This window comes from Anabrus simplex, chromosome 1 (assembly GCF_040414725.1).
Source record: "Anabrus simplex isolate iqAnaSimp1 chromosome 1, ASM4041472v1, whole genome shotgun sequence".
Taxonomy (NCBI): Eukaryota; Metazoa; Arthropoda; class Insecta; order Orthoptera; family Tettigoniidae; genus Anabrus; species Anabrus simplex.
Genome location: NC_090265.1, coordinates 167,192,144 through 167,215,013, shown reverse-complemented (window position 1 = coordinate 167,215,013; position 22,870 = coordinate 167,192,144). Strand labels below are relative to the sequence as shown.

Sequence of the window (22,870 nt, the reverse complement as noted above, 5' to 3'; positions counted from 1 at the left end):
TCGCCCAGGTGGCAGATTCCTTATCTGTTGTTTTCCTAGCCTTTTCTTAAATGATTTCAATGACATTGGAAATTTATCGAACATCTCCCTTGGTAAGTTATTCCAATCCCTAACTCCCCTTCTTAAATGAATATTTGCCCCAATTTGTCCTCTTAAATTCCAACTTTAACTTCATATTGTGATCTTTCCTACTTTTAAAGACGCCACTCAAACTTATTCGTCTACTAATGTCATTCCACGCCATTTCTCCGCTGACAGCTCGGAACATACCACTCAGTCGAACAGCTCGTCTCCTTTCTCTCAGTTCTTCCCAGCCCAAACTTTGCAACATTTTTGTAACGCTACTCTTTTGTCGGAAATCGCCCAGAACAAATCGAGCTGCTTTTCTTTGGATTTTTTCCAGTTCTTGAATCAAGTATCCTGGTGAGGGTCCATACACTGGAACCATACTCTAGTTGGGGGTCTTACCAGAGACTTATATGCCCTCTCCTTTACATCATTACTACAACTCCTAAACACCCTCATAACCATGTGCAGAGATCTGTACCCTTTATTAACAATCCCATTTATGTGATTACCTCAATGAAGATCTTTCCTTATATTAACACCTAGATACTTACAATGATCCCCAAAAGGAACTTTCACCCCATCAACATAGTAATTAAAACTGAGACGACTTTTCCTAATTGTGAAACTCACAACCTGACTTTTAACCCCGTTTATCAACATACCATTGCCTGCTGTCCATCTCACAACATTATCGAGGTCATGTTGCAGTTGCTCACAATCTTGTAACTTATTTTTTACTCTGTACAGAATAACATCATCTGCAAAAAGCCTTACCTCTGATTCCACTTCTTTACTCGTATCATATATACATATAAAAGAACATAAAGGTCCAATAACACTGCCCTGAGGAATTCCCCTCTTAATTATCACAGGATCAGATAAAGCTTCGCCTACTCTAATTCTCTGAGATCTATTTTCTAGAAATATTGCAACCTATTCAGTCACTCTTTTGTCTAGTCCAATTGCACTAATTTTTGCCAGTAGTCTCCCATGATCCATCCTATCAAATGCTTTAGACAGGTCAATCGTAATACAGTCCATTTAACCTCCTGAATCCAAGATATCTGCTATTTCTTGCTGGAATCCTACAAGTTGAGCTTCAGTGAAATAACCTTTCCTAAAACATGTATATGGTACACACAAAGAAACTAACTACCGAGCTCGATAGCTGCAGTCGCTTAAGTGCGGCCAGTATCCAGTATTCGGGAGATAGTAGGTTCGAACCCCACTGTCGGCAGCCCTGAAAATGGTTTTCCGTGGTTTCCCATTTTCACACCAGGCAAATTTAACCTCCTGTACCTTAATTAAGGCCACGGCCGCTTCCTTCCCACTCCTAGCCCTTCCCTGTCCCATCGTTGCCATAAGACCTATCTGTGTCGGTGCGACGTTAAGCCAATAGCAAAAAAGAAAGAAACTAACTTGATGTTTAGTTGAATCAAATGGCATAAATAATTTGCCATGTGAATGTAATTTTCAGGCTGGCTGTACCATATGATCTTCCCATGGTGCAAAGTAGAAATAAAACATAAAATCAAAATGCCTTCTCTGCCCCAGCACCAGTGAGTTGCTTACATGGCACACATGAGCAAAATGCATATAGAAACAAATTCAGAGGAAGAGATCTTCTGAATGATGAGTTTACAAAATCAGTTGCTTCTGATAAACTGCCCAGGGTTGAATTCTTCACACAATAATGGGTAAGAGAATTGTGAGCTCTTATGTTGGAACAGGGCTGTCTCAGCCTCTTCATCTTCTCACATTTTACACAATGAATGTTTTTGACTACCCATTCACAAATAAAATAAAATAAAATAGAATGAACATTATTTCAATCAACTCATAATAGGATTTTATTTTATAATCTTGCGGTAATTATCATTCTCTATAATCTAACATTGCGGTTATCCAGTTTGCGTTCCATTGGTGGTAAAAAACAAAATGCCATCTGAATGTAGGCCAGTAGGGTAGACTGTGTGCCAAAAGCCAGGGTTTAATTACAAACCTCTCCTTGGTGCTCATATGGAGTGAGGGCAGATGACACTTTTAATTGTGATTCATTAAGACATTAAGACCTGAGCAGACCCCTTGGTACTTTTAGATAGGAGTAGGCTATGCACTGATATGGGGTTTCACCATCTTCCTATGGAGGAAGCACAATAGATCTAATTGTTCGGAGTGCATGGTCATGCAGTGACCTCTGTGTTGTGAACAAACCAACCATGTATAGAGCTGAAATATTGTTGAAAGAGCTGTTAGTATATTCTTGCATACATTGATAATGGTACCAGTAATGGTTTTAAGGGCAAGTGTGATGAAGCAATATTAAACTACAATTGCAGGAGAAAGTTGCATAGTTTCAATCCCCATCAAATGAAAGAAAATGGTCATGAATGGTGTAAAAATTACAGACTCCCTTGGCCTTGGTAGGTGGGGGCAAGGGGAGGAAAGGTGAAATCACGAAACCTGGAATAAGTGTAAGAAATGCCAGACCAAGATAGGGGACCTGTAGTCATCATTTCATGCTCCCAAACTAACATGCCCAGCAATCTGAGGACAGAACAATCCTGCAAATATGAACATAGCACTTGTGTGTCACTAACTCACTACTATTACTACTACAATTAATTTAGTCAGCTCATTTGTTCTGCTGTTTATAAGAATAGTATTTTGTATATCTAATATTTTTTATATATCTTGAAAATCTGTTGTATAGTCAATCCTGATGATCTGTAGAATATGCACAATGCACATGAACGCATGGGTGAATGAATTAAACCTTAAGTACTCATGTGATGGAAAGTTATATAAACAATAGTGTCGGGTCTTTTAGACCCATATCTGTAAATGTATAGATATATGTGTATTAATAGTGTAACATGAAAGGAATGATGTGATAGTCTCATAAATGAAGTGAATAAAACAGTCTTTAACCCACTGTTAACTTAAGTTTAATTTTGATTTTTTTTTTTATTTTTTTTTTTTACCGAGCTCGATAGCTGCAGTCGCTTAATTGCGGCCAGTGTCCAGTATTCGGGAGATAGTGGGTTCGAATCCCACTGTCGGCAGCCCTGAAGATGGTTTTACGTGGTTTCCCATTTTCACACCAGGCAAATGCTGGGGCTGTACTTTAATTAAGGCCACGGCCGCTTCCTTCCCACTCCTAGCCCTTCCCTATCCCATCGTCGCCATAAGACCTATCTGTGTCGGTGCGACGTAAAACAACTAGCAAATTTTTTTTTTTTTTGCTAGTTGTTTTACGTCGCACCGACACAGATAGGTCTTACGGCGACGATGGGACAGGAAAGGGCTAGGAGTGGGAAGGAAGTGGCCGTGGCCTTAATTAAGGTACAGCCCCAGCATTTGCCTGGTGTGAAAATGGGAAACCACGGAAAACCATTTTCAGGGCTGCCGACAGTGGGGTTCGAACCTACTATCTCCCGAATACTGGATACTGGCCGCACTTAAGCGACTGCAGCTATCGAGCTCGGTAATTTTGATTTAAATATGTTATATAATATACAGAAAATAACACTAAGTTGTTATCAATTTATTCTGAAGGAAATGAAATATGACCTTTCAGTCTTAAAAACATGTTGTTTCTTTTCCTAGCTCATTCTCGATATTTTATGTGGACAACTTCTTTGAGCATTTTACTCATGTGATCCAAGTAAGTAGCATACTGTCTTGAGTGTTAGGTAATCGTCACTGGTGCTGTGGCAGAGGATGCATTTTTATTTTATGTTTTATTTTTACCTTATACCATGGGAGGATCATACAGCACAACCAGCCTGAAAATTACATCAATATGGTATTTATACCATTTGATTCATCGAAATGTCTAAGTAAATTAGTAATACTACATGGTAACTGTTGATGGGTAACCAGGAGAGAGTTTAAAGATTGGCCTGTTGTACTGTAATTGATACTATCAACACTGCAATAATATATGGTTGAGATCGTTTTATTGTCTGTCATATGTACAAAATGGTGTTTCAACAATGTTGATGTGGTAGAGATGACTTTTCAAAATTCCATGATTTAGGATCATTTTAATTATTAGAGGTTATGAAGTGCCTTTGGGATCATCGGTTGAAGGCTCGCTGAACTAGTGCTGCTTGATAGTCTGTGGTGGTTCTTGACATTTTCACTGGTTGGCCAGTCCTATATGCCTCCTTGGCTAGGGCATCAATATACTCGTTACGCCAAATTCCTGTGTAGGTATCCATACCAAGAACCCAGCAGTGGCGGTTGGTGCATGAAGGGCTTTTGAGTCCCGCCTTTTCAAAAACATGTAACATAATTTCACTCTGTAACTGATTCCACAAAGAGATGGACAAATGTAGTGAAGTAAAACTTATGGTTGTGTGCTATTCAGCTATACAGTATTATCTTTATTAATGTAAACATTTCGCTTTACTATCTTCAAAGATATAGCAAAGAGGTTTTCAGATAGTGGCTGCTGCAAGCACTATATTCTTATTCTTCTTATTCTTCTTATTGGTCTCAGCTGGAGCTCTCTGACTAGTCACCAAGCACAATGTTTTCTCTTTAGTCTTGATTCGCTCAGGTTGTGGCAGAAAAGCCATCAGAAGCTAGAGTGAGAGGTGTGGGAGGAAGTTGGAACTTGGGTGGACATTATGTGCTTGTCAGGGGAAGAAAGAGAGCAGATGTATGGTCTGCCCAGCAACATCGGCAACCACATTACAGTGTACGTAGACTTTTTTACCCCACATCTTACATTAACTGTTGTTAGAGATTAATTTTTTAAAAATTTACTAAGCAGCAAATTCCATTATGCTGACTATTGAAACAATTCAGTTCTACAAAGAAGCTAAAATAAAGATTTAAAATGTAACCATAAGGTGTCGGCACCATTTGTAAAATTGTTAAATATATCTTCATGCTTTGAGAAAGACTAGCGAAATTCAGGCATGCACTGTTTATTTGTTTTCATGAATATTTCAGTGCTATAGTAGTCGTGACTGCAGTAGCTGATAGCCTGTTAATGTGTATGTTTAAAACCATTAGAGTATAGTTAATTAATTACTATTGCAGTGCAAGTGTTCAGTGGATAAAACTACCATACTACAGTAGTTTAAATAACATGTCAATTATACCTTCCTTATTTAAGTCTCATGTTAATGTCTTCATTCATGTGTTTAGTATTTATTTGCCTACTTGAAAACTAAATGTTATGGTCTTAATTTAAGAAGACAAAATAGATGAATTCTGTAAGCATTTTAAGTAGCGGTGGGAATTTAACATAGGCTAGAATTAAAGAAGAGCCTCCTCAGATAAATTTAAATATTACACAAGAACAGAAGGGTTATAAGAACGAAAATGCATAAACAAGGAAATTCAGTCCATCAAGTTAAAAGCACACTGACTGGCTGTGTGGATGTGAAATAAGGAATGCGTTCTTTTGTTACTCTTGTTTGGCAATGAATTTCGTAGATCCTGCATGGACAACAGTTGGACTTTCAGGCATAAGCACCTTTGTGAAAAGGTAAAAAAAAAAAAAGTGGAAAAAGCATAAAATGAGTGAGAAACACACAAACACTGGTGTTGAATTTTCTGTGCTTGACAGAGTCGATACCTGATGCCAATTAGACAGTGCATACAGACTTCAAGTTAAACAACCATATGAATAGGTTTTGAAGAATTGATACATTCTTAGTAAGTTAATCTATGCTTTTAAGTACTGTGTACAGTTTGAACTAGCACTCGGGGGCCACGATGAGACAAATACACCTGACAACCCAGGTATTTTTTGAGGTTTATGCGATGTTATCTGACTTTTGCTATGTAATCGTTGTGTCTTGAAAACAGATTTCTATTCAGCCAGTGTCATCGGCTTACTGTATTATCATCATGATCATTTTTTCACATAATTATGCCCAACTGAGGAGCACTCTTGAACTTATTTAGCTGATGATTTTGCATTCTTCTCTTCCCAAAATCTCTTCATCCTCTCACTGAAATTCTTCTTACGTTCTTCTGTCCAGGTTTTATTAATTCTAGCTTTTGGCTCCGCAAAACAAAGATTATTAATCAGTGTTCTAAAAGCAGATTGGTTCTTCACAATTTCCTGGTTGATGATGATTTCCTGAAAATCTAATTCAGTTTCATTTAGCCAGTAGTTCTTGACTTTCAGTGCGAGGGCAAGATTTAGAATTCTTTTGGTTCAGTCTATCATTGTTCATTCAGATAATGTGACCATAGAATTTCAACCTCCTTTTCCTGATAGTGTCTGAGATTTTTTCAGTATGGCAATTAATTTCATGAGATTTCCTTTTCATCCATACTCCCTCTGTGCAGACAGGCCCAAAAATTTTCTGTAAAATTTTTTTCTTTCTTTTCTATATCTTTTATGAGTCATCTACCACTAATAATTAAGGTTTCCGATGCCTATAATGCTTCAGGTTTTATTATTGTATTATAATGTCTTAGTTTTGTTTTCTGAGATAATGATTTTTTGTTATATGTGTTCCAAGTTATTCAATATGCTTTCTGTAATTTAGTAATTCTCCCCTTATTTGCTTCACAATTTAATCCAGAAGGCTGAATGATTTCTCAAAGGTATTTGAATTTATTTACTTGGGAAATTTGTCCAAATTTAGTCATCATGGGTTGCCCATTGAGAAACCGAGAGGCTCCTTCCATATACTGGTTTTTTCATATGATATTTGAAGTCCTGTTTTGGCTGCAATTTGACGTAGATTTCTGAGGCAGTGGATTGCTTCTTGCCTATTATTAAAAAGAGTTGCCAGATCATCTGAAAAAGCTAGACACTGCACGTGAATTCTGTTTTTCAGTTGTCTACCAAGAGTTATTCCTTTAACTTCTTTTTCTCAGGTTCTGATTACCTTTTCTAGAACAAGATTGAACAAGAGAAGTGATAGTCCATCTCCTTGTCAAACCCCTGAGTTGGCATCAAAAGTCTCAGATATTTCTCCTAAGAATTAACTTTGGAAGTAGTGTCAGTTAATGTTTGTCTGATCAATTCTCTTGTTTTTCTGGCTACTTTAAATTCTTCGAGTACTTTGAAAAGTGTCTGTCAGTCTATAGAGTCATATGCTTTTCTAAAATCTACAAAGGTGATCACTGTTTGTCTAATTTTGTGCATTTGTAAGATAGTTTTGAGATTGAGTATTTGTTCTGTGCATGATCTGCCCTTTCTGAAACCTGCCTGATATTCTCCAATGAGGTAATCTGTTTGTCTTTCAAGTCTTCTCAGTAGAACTTTGTAGATTTTTTTTTAGGTATTTGATACCAAGGAGATACCTCTATAGTTGTCGATGTCAGTTTTATCACCTTTTTTGTGCAGTGGGTGAATTAGTGTACATGCCAGTCCTCAGAAATCCTTTCCATGATCCAGATATCAGTGAGAAAAGCATGAAGTTTCAAGGCAAGACTTTTGCCACCAATTTTTCACATTTTGGCAATTAAACTGTCCTCACCTGGAGCTTTGTTATTTTTCAGTTCACTGGTAATTTGTTTAATTTCTTCTAATGCAGGTGGTTCTCAATCTGGATTTGGTGTGGGTTTTTCAAAGGTGAGTTGTTCTCCAGGAGATTCATGGTTTCAAAGTTTCTGAAAATAGTTTGGTACAGTTTGCAATTTTCCTGGTTATATGTTTCTGGAGTTCTATCTGGACGTTTGAAACAAAGGCTAGGTGCCTGGTAATTTGATATTTCTTCTCTGAAAGTTCTGTGAAAGTTTTGTGTGTTACTTCTTTTGAATTTCAGTTCAATTTCAGCCATTCTTCTGTGATTATATGAATGGCATTCTTCAGGAGCGTAATGACCACAAAGGGAAATGGAAAAAGCTGTATTCATATATCAGGAATCAAAAAGGAAAAGGAATCCAAATTCCTACAATGGTGGGAGAAGGGGGTGAACACTATTTAACAGATACTGAGAAAGCAAACCTCTTTAGTAAGGAATTTAGAGATTCAGTAGATGATTGTCAGGAGTTGGAAACCGAAACAGAAGTTACAGAGAGACAGACACAGAGGGAAACAAGAAGCTTCTCGTTCACAAATGAAGATATTTTCAGAGAAATCCAACTGCTTCAGCAAGGAAAAGCAGCAGGAAGTGATCAAATTACTGGGGAGGTATTAAAGACAATGGGGTGGTATATAGTGCCTTATTTAAGATTTCTCTTTGACTATGTCATAAATAATAGTGTAATACCAAAGGAATGGAAGGAATCTATAATAATACCAATTTATAAAGGAAAGGGTGATAAAAGGAAACCAGAGAGCTACAGACCAATCAGCCTGACCAGTATAGTTTGCAAAATACTGGAGAGTTTAATATCAAAGTACATCAGAGGGGTATGTGATGATAAAAATTGGTTCATGAGGAGCCAGTATGGATTTAGAAAGAAATTTTCTTGTGAGGCACAACTGGTGGGATTTCAGCAGGACATATCAGATCAATTGGATTCAGGAGGCCAGTTAGATTGCATAGCCATAGATCTTTCCAAAGCCTTTGATAGAGTGGAACATGGAATATTATTAAAGAAATTGGAGGGAATAGGATTGGACATAAGGGTTACACGTTGGGTAAAAACATTTCTAAATTCAAGGGTTCAGAAAGTCAAAGTAGGAATTAACGTATCGCAGAAAGAGAAAGTTTGGAAGGGAATTGCACAGGGTAGTATAATCGGTCTGTTACTTTTCTTAATATACGTAAATGATTTAGGGAACAATATAACATCAAAAATAAGATTGTATGCAGATGACATAATTGTTTATAGGGAAATAAATAACATTGAGGATTGTTCAGAATTACAAAGGGACCTTGAGAGTATCCAACAATGGGTTGAAGAGAATAACATGAAGGTTAATGGAGGCAAATCAACTGTTACAACATTTACAAACAGGAGTTTTAAAACTGAATTTGAATATACTTTGGATGGGGTAGTTATCCCAAAAGATGGCAAGTGCAAATACTTAGGTGTAAGATTTGAAAGTAATTTGCACTGGAAGGGTCATGTGGATGACATTGTTGGGAAAGCATACAGATCGTTACATGTCATAATGAGGCTACTTAAAGGATGCAACAAAGAATTAAAAGAGAAAAGTTACTTAAGTATGGTTCGTCCATTATTGGAATATGCAAACAGTGTTTGGGATCCTCACCAAGAATACCTAATAAAATAAATAGATAGTGTGCAGAGGAAAGCAGCAAGATTTGTAACAGGGGATTTCAGGAGAAAGAGTAGTGTGTCAGAAATGTTAAAGAAACTAGGGTGGGAAACTTTAAGTAAGAGAAGGGAGAAAACTAGACTTATAGGTTTATATAGAGCCTATACAGGAGAAGCAGCATGGGGAGATATCCGTGAGAGGCTTCAGTTGGAAAATAATTATATCGGCAGGACTGACCACAAATATAAAATTAGAAGGAATTTTAGCAGAAGCGATTGGGGTAAATTTTCATTCATTGGGAAGGGTGTGAAGGAGTGGAACAGTTTACCAGGGGTAGTGTTTGATCCTTTTCCAAAATTTGTACAGATATTCAAGAAGAGAATAAACAGCAACAGAAAAAATAAATGAAATGTTAGAGGGCATTCGCCCAGTGCAGGTTAATGTAAATAAAGAATGTGTGTGAATAAATTAATTCCATCCCCTGGTCTAAGGAGTTTGGACAGCCAAAGTAGGGGACTGCCTGTAGGGGTGAAGTACAGTGGGGACTTTGAGGGCCCTGGGACCGCTACGGTAGCTGTGAAGGCCCTTCAGGAACTCTGAAAAGAGGTGGTAAAAGGGGCTCTGGTTAAGACGCAGCAGGTCGTTATGCTACTTAGGTTCCAGGAGGGGTAAAGAAAAGAAAAAGTAAATAAATGCAATGTAAATTTTAATCTTATACCAGTTGTACAGTATCATTTGAAGTAATTCCACATACTGTATATCAGATGACTATATTTGTAAGTAGTACAGGAGATATTATAAGTAGAATTTTGTAAACAATGTAAATTTATTAAGGATGAGCTGTGTGTTTAATAGAAAAAATTGTTAGCGTAAATTATACAATATTGTATTATAGGAAAATTTTCTTCTCTTGTTAATTTAATATTTTGTGCTTGACAATAATGTATTTTAGTGTACCATTTGCCACCGAGGTAAACACCTCATTTGCAAATAAAGAGATTTTGATTTGATTTTGATTATATTTGGATTTCTCACATCTGATAATTTTTTAGGTTTGGATCTTGATGAATTTCTGCCAAGTCTTTCCAGTTTTATGGGAATTTCAATCTCTTCACGCTCTTATTCTAAGTTCTGTGGCTTTGTCGCAGGTTTCATTCCACCATCTGTGTTTGCATTTTCTGGAAGGGATGCCTATACTTTTGAAAGCTTATAAAAATGCTTCTTTGAGTTCTAACCAGTTGGACGGCATCCAGTTGGAGGTATTTGCAATAAAGGAGCCCTAGTTTTATTTAAGATGTTCCAGGTCGATTTGCAGTTCCGTGTTTGCTTTGATTTTGGGTCTGTTAGGTTGAAATTTGACTTTAACTCGAGATAAGTGGTGATCAGAGTCAATAACTCCTTTCTTGACTTTAACGTTCATAATTTCCCTTTGATTTTTCTTAGAAATCACTACATGATCTAACTAGAATTACACTAAATGAAAGTTAGAGCATCTCCAAGTCGTTTTCTTTCATGGTAGTGCCAGGAAATGAGTTTACATTAATTTGAAATCAAAATTCTCGCAGAAGCCAATTAATCTTTCTCTGTTTCTATTGCTTCTCTGGTGAGCTGGATAGAGTTCCATGATGGTTCTGAACTTCTTTTCCTTGCCAATTTGGGCATTAAAATCTCCCAAAATGGTTTTGACATGATGCTTCGGAATTTTGGCTGTAGCTTCCTCTAGTTGTTTCCAGAAGTCGTCTACTTTCTGTGGATCTTTTTGACTGTAATTGATTGTAGGTGCATGTGCATTGATTAGTGTGTAGGCTTTGTTTCCTGACTTAATTCAGAGTAATGAAATTCTTTCAGAAGGAGACGTGAAGTACAGTATTGAGTTTGTAAGATTTCTCCTCACTGCAAACGCAGTACCAAACTGATCTGGCTTGTTAGGGAGGAAGATTACTAGTTTACCTTTGTAAATTTTGTAACTGTCTGATTCAAAATTTTCATCAGCATACCTGGTTTCTTGGAGTGCTAAAATTTGGACGTTGAATTTATCTAGTATGTGTGTTAGTTGTTTTAGCTTTCCAGTCTTAAGAAGAGTATTGATGTTTAGGGTGCCAATGAAATGTTTGCACTTTGAGCAAAGAGATTTGGGAAGCTCTGATCCATTACTGCATGATGTTCTCGGCCCTCCAGAATCTGATGACTGAGAAAGACTAGTACAAATACTAGGGCCTGGACTGGTAGTGACCTGAACTGACGTTTCCATCATGCTAATAAGTTGAAGACAACGGGGAGATTGACCTTCGTCAACCTCATTGGTACAACTATGGTGTTGAGCCTTAGAGGTTGTCTCATGATGTTTTCTGGCTGTACCTGTTTTTGGTCCGTGAGAGGTATTTTATTTCCCTCAGACCCCCCGGACAAGTCCAGCAAGCCCCCGCCCCCACCCCCTCCGTTCCACCACCTGGGATACGCCCGATAGATGAACAGGAAAACCCCCACAGGATTATTATTATTATTATTGTTGTTGTTGTTGTTGTTGTTGTTGTTGTTGTTGTTGTTGTTGTTGTTGTTGTTGTACTGGAAGGTACACCTTAACCCTGCTCATTCAAAATCTGCACCTTAATAAGCTCCCCTATCGATCAAAAAGTGAAACTAATAACACAACAAGTTGGAACTTTAATCAGAAGATGTCTCTACTAAAATACCAAGTAATTTTGTTATTGTGAAGGTTCCCATACTGAGTGAATTTCTCCTTGAATTGTTCTGCTACACATCAATAAGTTTGGACACCATTCCACAGATGACACCACTAAAAATTATGATTATGCACCCTGGTGCAAGGTGAAAGAACTTATAAATTAAGGAAGTCTCATATTCCTAGGTTTTCCATAACTGTTCTATGTTCATTTATTTTTGGGTTGGCAATACTTCCCTTTCTTTCCGCCAGTTTTGAATTTAGCCAATCATGAATTTTTGTAATTAATTTTTAACCAATCCTGCATTTCTTGTTCACTTTGAATCTGCCAATAAAATTTAAGAGGGTGTACTCTGATTAATCTTGAATGATCTCGAACCTTCCCTGAGGATATATAAACTGCGGCTTTTCATGTTTCCTGGCCAATTGATCACCGTCTGTATAAGTGTGTGCATCAAGACAGGAGGCGGGGCCGCCTCTTTCTTCTGTCAGCAGAACATCTATAAGGTAATGGCCACATAACTTCATTCTTTCTTCCTACCTCCACAGTTCAATTTGAGGGGAAGGTCTGACTCTTTAAGTATGTAACCATACTTTTCTAAAATGTAACTTTTCTTTCGGCTAATGTAAAAATTTCATAAAATCTTGAATTGTGAATCGGGGATAGAGAGTGAGTTACCCTCTCGAGCTCCCCTTCATCTTGATTTGAGGTGTCTGCGATTTAGCAACCTTTCTTTCTGTATTACAGTAATTTCCATGCGCGCCACCTCAAATAGCTTGGGATTAGCCACTGTTGAATTGTGAATCGGGGATAGAGAGTGAGTTACCCTCTCGAGCTCCCCTTCATCTTGATTTGAGGTGTCTGCGATTTAGCACCCTTTCTTTCTGTATTACAGTAATTTCCATGCGCGCCACCTCAAATAGCTTGGGATTAGCCACTGTTTCATGGGCCGAGAGCCCTGTAGGTTTTAAATTTTCATTATCTGGGAGTGCAGTGTACTCCTCCATGCAGTTTGTGTTCGGGCCGTTCATTTAACCTGGTTTTTTTTTGCAAAGGCCCTGTAAGTTGGGTACTAGATACCTCTGTATAAAATTATTTTCAATTTGTAACTGGGCCTTGAGAGGCCAGATGTTGTAAGTTGATGTTGCCTTGAGTAGGCTTGGAAAACTGAGAGCCTGTTAGCTCTTTTTCAAAGTTTTGTAAGAGTAAAGTGTGCCTCTGGAAGGCTAGAAATTGTATTTTGGGAGCAAGTGCTCTTTGAACTAGGGGATTTTTTCCCTTGACTACATTAGTGCTCATTTTTGAAAATTTGAGCTGGGAGCTCAGGAATTGTAAAACAAGGGGCTTGAGCCCAGAATCTGTAAAATGCTCTAATCTTGGATTTTCTCAGTCTTGTTTCAAGATGGCTATTTTGTTGTTATGTTCACTCAGTGAAAAATATTGTTAAGTTTGTTTTTGGAAAAGAAATATAACCTTTTAAAGTTTTAAAGTAATTTCGATATCGTAGATAAACCCATTCACCACAGCACCTTCTTTAACCTCTTTCTGCTCCACGGGTATCTCCGGAACAATTATTATTATTATTATTATTATTATTATTATTATTATTATTATTATTATTATTATTATTATTATTATTATTATTATTATTATTATTATTATTATTATTATTCAGTTAAATTATCATGGTGCTGGTCAGTGAAAACTGGACCAATTGGAAAGGGTGAAGAGGTGGCGGCACAGCCCTGCCAGAGTAAAAGGGCATGAACCACCAATGGAAACCAGATATTGTAGTTCTGTCATCTGCAGTACGGTACCATATGATACTGATATGGAATACAGTAGGTTGGCATAGCATGAAAGGTGTGGTCAGTGACAAAAGCACACCAAGTGAGTCAGTAAGGATGAGTATGTTTGTGCTAGGGAATATCCTGGCATAGCTGGGGGCTTCCTGGATTGCAATTGCTTCTGCAGAAAAAATAAATCAGTAAATGGACTGGAAGACTGAACCCATGGCTGTCATCAGTTTCAGGGCTGTAGAATGTCTACTCCACATCATTCAATAAGTTTCTGGACTCATCAGTGTACATTTGAAAATAAGATTGACACTGTACAGATAAATATTCCAGATCTGCTGATCTATTTTGTATTGAGTCTGGTATCCTAGTGACTTAACACTGTATGCTGGAGCTTCCTGCAGCTTTATCTACCTCATTATTACTGACATCTTGTTAATGATAGAGGAAGTTTTATACTGTATAAGTAACATGTTCTAAAGACTAACGCCTTTCAATTTTTTTATCATTTTTACAGGTCCTCCACGGCTGCCAATCTGGGGGAGCTATTGGTTGCTTCTTTTGGTCAACTACAAATACTTTCATTTGTCACTTTTAGAAATGGCAAAGAGATATAAAACAAAAATACTGGGCTTTTACTTAGGTCCTTATCCATGTGTTGTTGCATGTGACCACGATTCTGTCAATGAACTGCAGCGTCGGCCAGAATTTCAAGCACGTCCAGATATTCATCTTGCAAGAGTGCGTTCACTTGGAGGAAGATATGGTGAGTAAATTATTAAATAAAATACTGTAGTTGAGTACAGTGTATGTGGACATCAGTATAGTTGAGTAAAGAGCATGAGAACATCAATATACAACAGTAACAGTTTTACATTCTTTAATACTGACCAAGTAAAAATAAATTTGACTAATAAGAAAACTTCAACATTTCCTTTAGAAGAACCCTTTAAATTATTGGGAAAGGCATACAGTACACACAAGACACCTGAATAAACCAGTTCATATTAACAATGAATATATACAATTATGTAGTTCAATTGTATCACCTTATGTCACTGTTGCTCGCTTAGCACCACCCGGGGGACACGTGCAGGGCAATCAATAGGCAATTTCTTACGGCATAAGTGGGGTTGGCTGGATTCTCCAATGTGTGAATGCAGTGATGAGGAGCAGACCATGGACCATGTTATCCTGCGCTGCCCTCTGCATGCCTACTCCGGAAGCCCCAGCGACCTGTTTCATCTTTCAGAAAATGCTCTAGAGTGGCTGAAACACTTGGACCTGGACCTATGAATTTGTAGTTATAATCACCATACGATTAAATAAAATAATGAATATATAGACGCCAAGGGCCGATGACCTTCGATGTTAGGCCCCTTAAAACAACAAGCATCATCATCATCATCATCATCATCTTCTTTTATGAAATCAAATCCTTGGGATTAAACTAGATGAGGGCTGATAAAACTAGATGAGCTCTGCAGATAAACTGAAGTGATAGTTGGTATAAGTGATTATTGCATTAGACACTCATGCATTACCAGTGTCGTAGATCCTTTCACCAACAATAACAAAAACAGAGTAGCATCTACTTGTACAAATAGTCAGACTTCATGGCTAAATGGTTAACATGCTGGCCTTCGTTCCAAGGAGTCCTGGGTTCAATTCCTGGCTGGGTTGGGGATTTTAAGCTTCAATGGTTAATTCTGATGGCTCAGGGGCTGGGTGTGTGTGTCCCCTTCTTCATTAGAACTCATCATAAGTAGGGCCCCATTCTCATAGATGCACAGGTCATCAACCTCTTTGGAGGCTACGCACCTTTATTATTATTATTATTATTATTATTATTATTATTATTATTATTATTATTATTATTATTATTATAAATACTTTACACAACAGTATGACAACCAATATTTCGAAAGTGGGAATAATTAATGTTATGATGCTGCCAGGAAAGTCAGAAGAGTTGATTGACTTTTTGGAGAAAGAGAATATTGCAATGATAGGACTGAGTGAGATCAAGTGGGAGGGAAAGGGAGTGAAGAAGAATATCAGATACACCCCATACTGGAGTGGAGGAGGTGAGGCAAAGAATAGAGTAGGAATGATTGTCGACAAAACTCTGGATGAATACAGTATGTAGATAAAGTAGGCTATGTTAGTGACATAATAATCGAAGTATGACTGAGGACGGAAGAAGGAGTGAAAGACTTCATCCAAGTTTATGCATCCCAAACTGGAAACAGTGAGGAAAATATAGAGGAATTCTTGGAGATACTCGAGGAAGTAATCACCAATGTGGCAATGCACAGGTTGGAAATGATAGAATTAGGAAAGAAAAAAGTGACTGGTCCTTTTGGATATGGAAAAAGAAACAGTGAGGGAGATAAACTGATTGATTTTTATGAGAGAAACAGAATGATAATGCTTGGCTTAGAAAGAAAATAATAGAAAAGTCACTAGATATGGCTGTAGTTCAAAAACAGTTATTGATTTGTTTATTTTTCTGGTTGAGAAAACAAATCGCAAATGGTCAACAAATATCAGCACTATCAGGAGAGGCATTTGATGGAGAGCACAGAGAAAAATTGAAAATAGGTAAAATTCTGAGATTAAAGAAATAAGACAGAAGAAAATAAAAGTAGGAGAGCTCTGTGTTACCAGCCCAAATTAGCAAGATAATTAGCAGACAGGCTCAGTGAGTCTGTGTCAATAATAACACCAGAAAACTGACATTTAGCTCTAGCAAAAACATGTCCATAAAAAGTGTAAATAAGCATGTGTCGGACTTCAAAACAAAGTTTGTTAAACTGATGGATGAGTTCCAAGCTCATTTGGAACAGTTGACATCAGCCAGTGCCAGCAGGGATGCCAACACTAACGACCGCACCAATGAAAATCTAACTTCCCTCAGTTCTGAATTCAAAGATTTCCACCAGTACATCTTGGTGGAAATTTCTTGTGTAAAGGATGAGTTATTAGTTGTGCAACAGCATCTTGACCAGCACAAAGCCCAGGCTGACGAAGCCAAACAATACAACAGGCAGAACTGTCTACTCATACACGGGGTGAAAGAAAAACTGGCTGAGAATATATGTGCCAAAGTGATAGAGACAGTAAAATCTAACCTGCAAATGGACTTACCAATGGATGACATCGATTGCTGTCATAGATTGGGACCTCTACGCAGATCAGCTGCGGAAGTCGTGACCTCGGTAAACAGGCCGATTATAGTTAAATTCATCTGGTTTCATGTTCGCGATCATGTCTGGTGAGCTAGAAAACTCTTCAAAGGCACCAAACTATTGGTTATGGAGTCATTGACTGCTACAAGAAAAGATCTGTTAAATCGAGCCTGAGACCAGCTCAGAGTGTGTAACGTTTGGACCCAGGAAGGAAGAATCATAGTTCTAGGCAAAAACAAAAACAAATTTACAGTGACCACTAAAGTGGAACTAAACGCTGTTATTTCAGGGCTAGGTGATTAGTAGAGTACATGGTTCATGGACTCACATTTTAATTATAAGTGGTTTTATTATAAGGGGCTGCCTGGCCGAGGCGGTAAAGGCGTGCTCGGCTCGCCCGGAAGGACGTGGGTTCGAATCCCCGTCAGGAAGTCGTAAAGTTTAAGAAATGAGATTTCCACTTCCGGAGGTGCATATGGCCCTGAGGTTCACTCAGCCTACACCAAAAATGAGTACCAGGGTAATTCCTGGGGGCAAAGGCGGCCGGGCGTAGAGCTAACCACTCTACCCCATCAAGTGCCGAGGTTACGGATAGTGGAAGCCTTTACCTTCCACCCCTCCAAGGGCCTTCATGGCCTGAACGGAGATGACTTTGCTTTGCTTTTGGTTTTATTATAAGTTTAGTGTGAGTGAATGTTTAAATGATTCAAGTGGCTTACATATACAAGAGGAAACTATCAATTATGGCTAACACAGGTAGTAATGTAGCTTTCTCCCTGGGCAGGGTTAACGACCTTCACCTTGATACTGAACCCTCCTACCTTTCTCTCTCCCTGACTCCTTCTCACCCCGCCCGCAGTCACCTGGAGAGAGAATTCTCATTCTTTTCCTGCTCATTACTGTGTGCCCACATCAATGCTCTGTCTATAATTGCCCATCACACTGAGCTGAAAGCTATTTTTGAAGGAAGCGTGGTAAAAGTAGCAATTAGTTAGAGCTGGATGAAGGACTCAGTCCCTCTAAACATGATAAATATAGAAGGATTTAATGCAGTTTTTCACAATAGACTGAAGCGCCGTGAAGTAGGAGTAGCTCTATACTACAAAAACAGTTTAACGGGAAAGATTATACAAACTTCAACATACAAACCGGCATCTACTCCTTGAATCGCCATATGATCCTGCAAAGGCCTCCATCATTCGTGATGGCACAGAAATCAGAGTTCAGTGCAGTCATTGGTGACACCTTTATGGATCACCTCGTGGAGAAGAGACAGGAAGCAACACAGAAGCGTCAAATGGTGAGGCGTAAAAAGGTTAACGTTCCCGCCGGTAAAAGCATTTCTGTAGAAGACGTTCTTCATGCCAGGAAGGCCAAGCCATCCACTTCAAAAGAAAGAACTACAACTGCACAGCGAGCTTCTCCTCAGAGAAAGAAGATAACGGAGAACAGAGAGGACACAGGCAGCAGCACTGATGAGAGCTCATCACCTGTACCTTATGCAGAATCAGATGACAGCATGACCTTGGACGTCGAGGACGAAGATGGGCTCAAAGGCGCTGATAAGGCTTCACTAGACCTCTGGATCATACCTCACGAGGATCAAACCGAACACCTGGATGAGGGGAGGTATGTACTTTTTACATACGAAGGTGAATTGTATCCGGGACGGATCACTAAAACAACGATGAAGGGATTCATGATCTCCTCCATGGCACATTCTGGAAACAAGTGGCAGTGGCCCCAGAAAGAAGATCTTCTAGAATATCCTTCAAAGGATATCGTCCAAATAATCAGCTCACCCAAGCAAGATGGTCGTCGAGGTGTTTTTTATCTTAAGGAATTGGGACAGTATGCGCAGGACTTAATTTTATCAGATGATTCTTTATTTTTGCTGATTTTCAGGATTTTTAATGATTTCATGTCTGTTTATTTTCTTTATATGAAGCCTTTATTGAGGTTACTTGTTGGTTTGTAAATTTCTTTAATGTGTTTAATCTTTTAATTTTTCCATAATTTTTATGTTACTATTACTTTACATCACTGTAGTGGAGGCAATACTGGTCTAAATAAAGTGTTACTATTCAAACATTTGGATATTTTTTTTTTTTTTTTCATTGGTTTCAGTCTGAAAAGTGACTTGTCCCAAAGTTACCCCAACCTCTGGGGTAAAATTGTGACAAAGTCAGGGGGTATCACTCAGCAAGGAACGGTCACAGAATAAAATGCACCTCATATTTAGAAAGAGGAAGGTTAAATCTATCAAAAACACTTGTATTTGTCCACTTAATATGCTAAGACTTTTCAGAAACCTGTCCCAAAATAGCCCCAGTACATTTATATTACAAAGTAGGTGCTCACTAAGGAAGGATTTTTGGATATTTCATTGCTGAGAGGGTGAAAAGGGGGGGGGGGGTGAATTCTTAAAATTAGTGTATCTATATCTCAGAAACTTAACAGTTTAAAGACGTGAAAATTGGTATTCGGAATCTCCTTATAAAAATGAGGAAACACTTCTTTGTTTTATTTATTTTATGAAATACTTCCTCTCATGCAGAGGCTGCCTTGCAACAAAGTATACTTTTACATTTATTTTTAGAAGATAAGTAGATATACTGTACTTGATAAATGTTGAAGGTAACCTAATTGTAACAGTGATTTCTTAGAAGTATTAGTGAGCCCCTTAAGGCTATGATGGCAATCTCCCGTAACACTGTAACTGGCAGAGACATCTGTTTCCAGAAATTAGCGGCAAAAGCGGGAATCGTTCCCCTTGCTCCAATCATCAGACCTACTATGTCGATTTCCTCTATCTGGTATTTATCCCTGTAGTAAGGAATTGTTGGTATGTAAATATTCCTTTTCTCTAGGTTAACATCTGAGGGCTGCGACTTATGGCTTTCAAAGCGAATTGTGGGGTCGATGATGTAACCTCTCTTCTTATTCTTGAAAGCAATGATGTCAATCCTTCTGTGGCTTCCATTGTCCGCTAAGCCATGAACCTCTTCAAATACCTGGAAACCATGGTCTTTTAGCGTTGCCGCAATTAACAAGCGAATGTTATGATGACGCATATTCCTTAAAAGTTCACCATGAGGACAAGATCCCAGAACATGCGCAAGAGTTTCAATCTCCTTGAGGCAGCGCCTATAAAGGGAATCGTTCTGAGATCTTCCTGGTACCGATCTAACTGCTGAAATGTTTGCTGTCATCTTAATTGCTTCACGCCATTCACTACATGATAAGCCTTGATGGTCTCGAATCCAGGAGTTGGCAGGAGTATATTCATTGTACCAACACACACCTCTTCCTTTCTGCTGCAAGTTACACCACTCATTGAATGCCCTTTCTCTCAGTAAACATCTTAAGAGGGGTGAAAATAAGGTGAAAAAGGGTTTGAATACCTTTTATGAAGACACTTATATCTCAAATACTGAAGATATTACAGTTATGAAAATTGGTATTTGGAATATCCTTTAAAAATAAAGGAACATGTACTTTTTTGTTTCCAGAAAATCCACTTAAGGGTGTGGGATGGGTGAAAAGAAGTAAAGAGACTGTTGAATTATTTTTTATGAGGATACTTATATATCAAATAGTAAAGATGTTACATATGTGAAAATTGATATTTGGACTCTCCTGTAAAAGTAAAAGAACTTGCATAATTTGTTTTCTGAAAATTCACTTAAGGGGAAGTGATAAAGGGGGTGAATTTTTAAAATGAGCATATCTACAGTAATATCTCAATAACTTAACATATTACAGATGTAAAAATTGGTATTTTTAATCTCTTTTAAAAATAAAGTAACACCTTTTTTGGGAAAAACACTTAAGGGGTGGCAGTTATAAAAAGGACTGAAAAAGGGGTTGAATTATTTTTGTGAGGATACTTATATCTCAAAAACTGAGATGTTACATGCATAAAAATTTGTATTTGGAATCTCCTTTAAATATAAAGAAATGTATTCTTTTGTCTTCAAAAAATCCAGTTAGGTGCGGGGGGGGGGAGGGGGAGTGAAATCAACTTAACGGGGGTGTAAAAAGAGTTGAATTCTTTTTATGAGAATACAAATAAGAAGTGGACTTAAAACAATACACCCATAAGGGGGTCTTGACTGGGGGGTGAGGAATGATGACAAAAATATGCATGTATATGAACCGTTTCAATTATGAAGTTAAAATTTCAAATGATATCCTAGGTGCTAAATAACAGAAGGTTTGAAACAAATGTAACTGCTCAGACAATTAAATAGGGGTTAAGATCTGAAAACAGATATATTCATTCCTTTCTCCTAAATGGTTTAACATACAAAGAAAAAATTCCAAATAGCGGTATATATTTAAAATCCTAGGTGTGAAATATGAAATAATTTTTAATGTTCCACCCCTAAAGTGTTAAATGAGGTTAGCTCCGTAAAAAAAATTATTAATCCCTCCAAAACCATTTGACATACAAAGTTGTAATTTTACCAGAAGTGTCTTCTATTGTCCTAGGTGTAAAATATCGTATACTTAAAAATATTTCTCCCCTAAGGTGTTTAGATGGTGGTTGACTCACAAAAACACATTATCCATTCTTCCAATACTGTTTCAGGCACGAACTTATTATTCTGTTTATAAAGGGTAGTCCTCTATATCCTAGATGTTAATAAATATTTAAGAACATTCACCCCTTAAAAAAGTATTCATTCCTTCATTACTGTTCGACGTAAAAAATCAAAATTTTAGAGATTGGTCATATTTACATCCTAGATTTTAAATAAGATAGGGTTTAAAACATTCATATTCTTCAGTATGGGGTTCAAATGAGTATTAGATCAGAAAATAAATAATCATTTCCCCAAAACCGTTTGATGTATGAACTGGGGGTGTATTTTACAAGCTCAGCTGACAGTGGACTCTCCAAAATGGAAAATTTTGAATGATAACTTTCAGTTTAAAACCATAGAGAAGCATGGATATCTTGCTACTTGGTTATATAGGCTGCAAAGGTGTACATGCGGGGAAAAAGAAAGTACCTAATGATTGGTGTAAAGGTATAATAATACCAGTATTTAGGAAAGGTGACAGGAAGATATATGACAATTATCAAGGAAAGACTATTGGAGAGAATAATAGAAAGGAGGATGAGCAGAAGGGTGGAAACAAATTTAGAAGAAGAGCAGTATGGCTTTTGACAGGGCAGGTCAACAGTAGACCATGTATTTACCATGAGAATACCAATGAAAAAATGGTGGGACTGTGGAGAAGATCTGATGAAGGTATTCCATGAACTAGTGAAAGCTTACACTAGTGTTAATAGAGAAAAGGTGCAGGAAACCCTGTAAAGAAGAGATGTGGAAAACAATCAATGTAATTAGTGAGAGCAATCTATAAAAACTGTTTCACTAGTGTCCAGGACTCCAGTGGGGAGAACAAATTGGTTTAGAAACCAAACTGGACTAAAATAGGGAAGTGTATTGTCTCCACTTATATTTATAATGGTTATGGATGAAATTCTAAAGGAAACAGAGGCAACATATAGAGAGGTGAAAATATTGTTGTTTGTGGATGACATAGTGATTTGGGGAGTCAACAATACACAAGTGAAAATCCAACTAGAGGCTAAATGACAATATTGGGAAATATGGTGTGAAAATCAGTGTTGAGAAGAGCAAAACAGTGGTGATGACAAGAGGAGAATGAGTAGAAAAAAGAATTGTTAGTATCAGGGGACAAAACTTTGAAGTTGTTCAATGCTCCAAATATTTTGGAAGTGAAATAATGCAAGCTGCAAAGTTGATAAGAAATTCAGAAGAAGGGTACAAGTAGGAAATAGGTTCTACAAGAATTTAAGGAACTTGGACTGGAACAGAAAAGTTCCTATGAAATGTGAAGAGATAATATACAAAATGTACTGAAATGAAAATCCACAGCCTGTTTCCAGTCATTCGACCAGGTCAGGAATTCACAATTAGAATTCAAGAAGGTTCAACC

The 22,870-nt window shown here is 37.7% G+C and overlaps 1 protein-coding gene across 2 annotated transcripts in view; it reads left to right on the top strand.

Annotated features, from left to right (window-relative positions):
* LOC136858818 (probable cytochrome P450 304a1) overlaps window positions 1-22,870 on the top strand; it is a 365,722-nt gene that overhangs the window by 119,157 nt on the left and 223,695 nt on the right. For both annotated transcript variants that reach the window (XM_068230565.1, XM_068230566.1), the window contains exon 3: window positions 14,221-14,469. In XM_068230565.1, coding sequence (XP_068086666.1) covers window positions 14,221-14,469 — 249 coding nt within the window. The remainder of the gene's footprint in view (window positions 1-14,220; window positions 14,470-22,870) is intronic.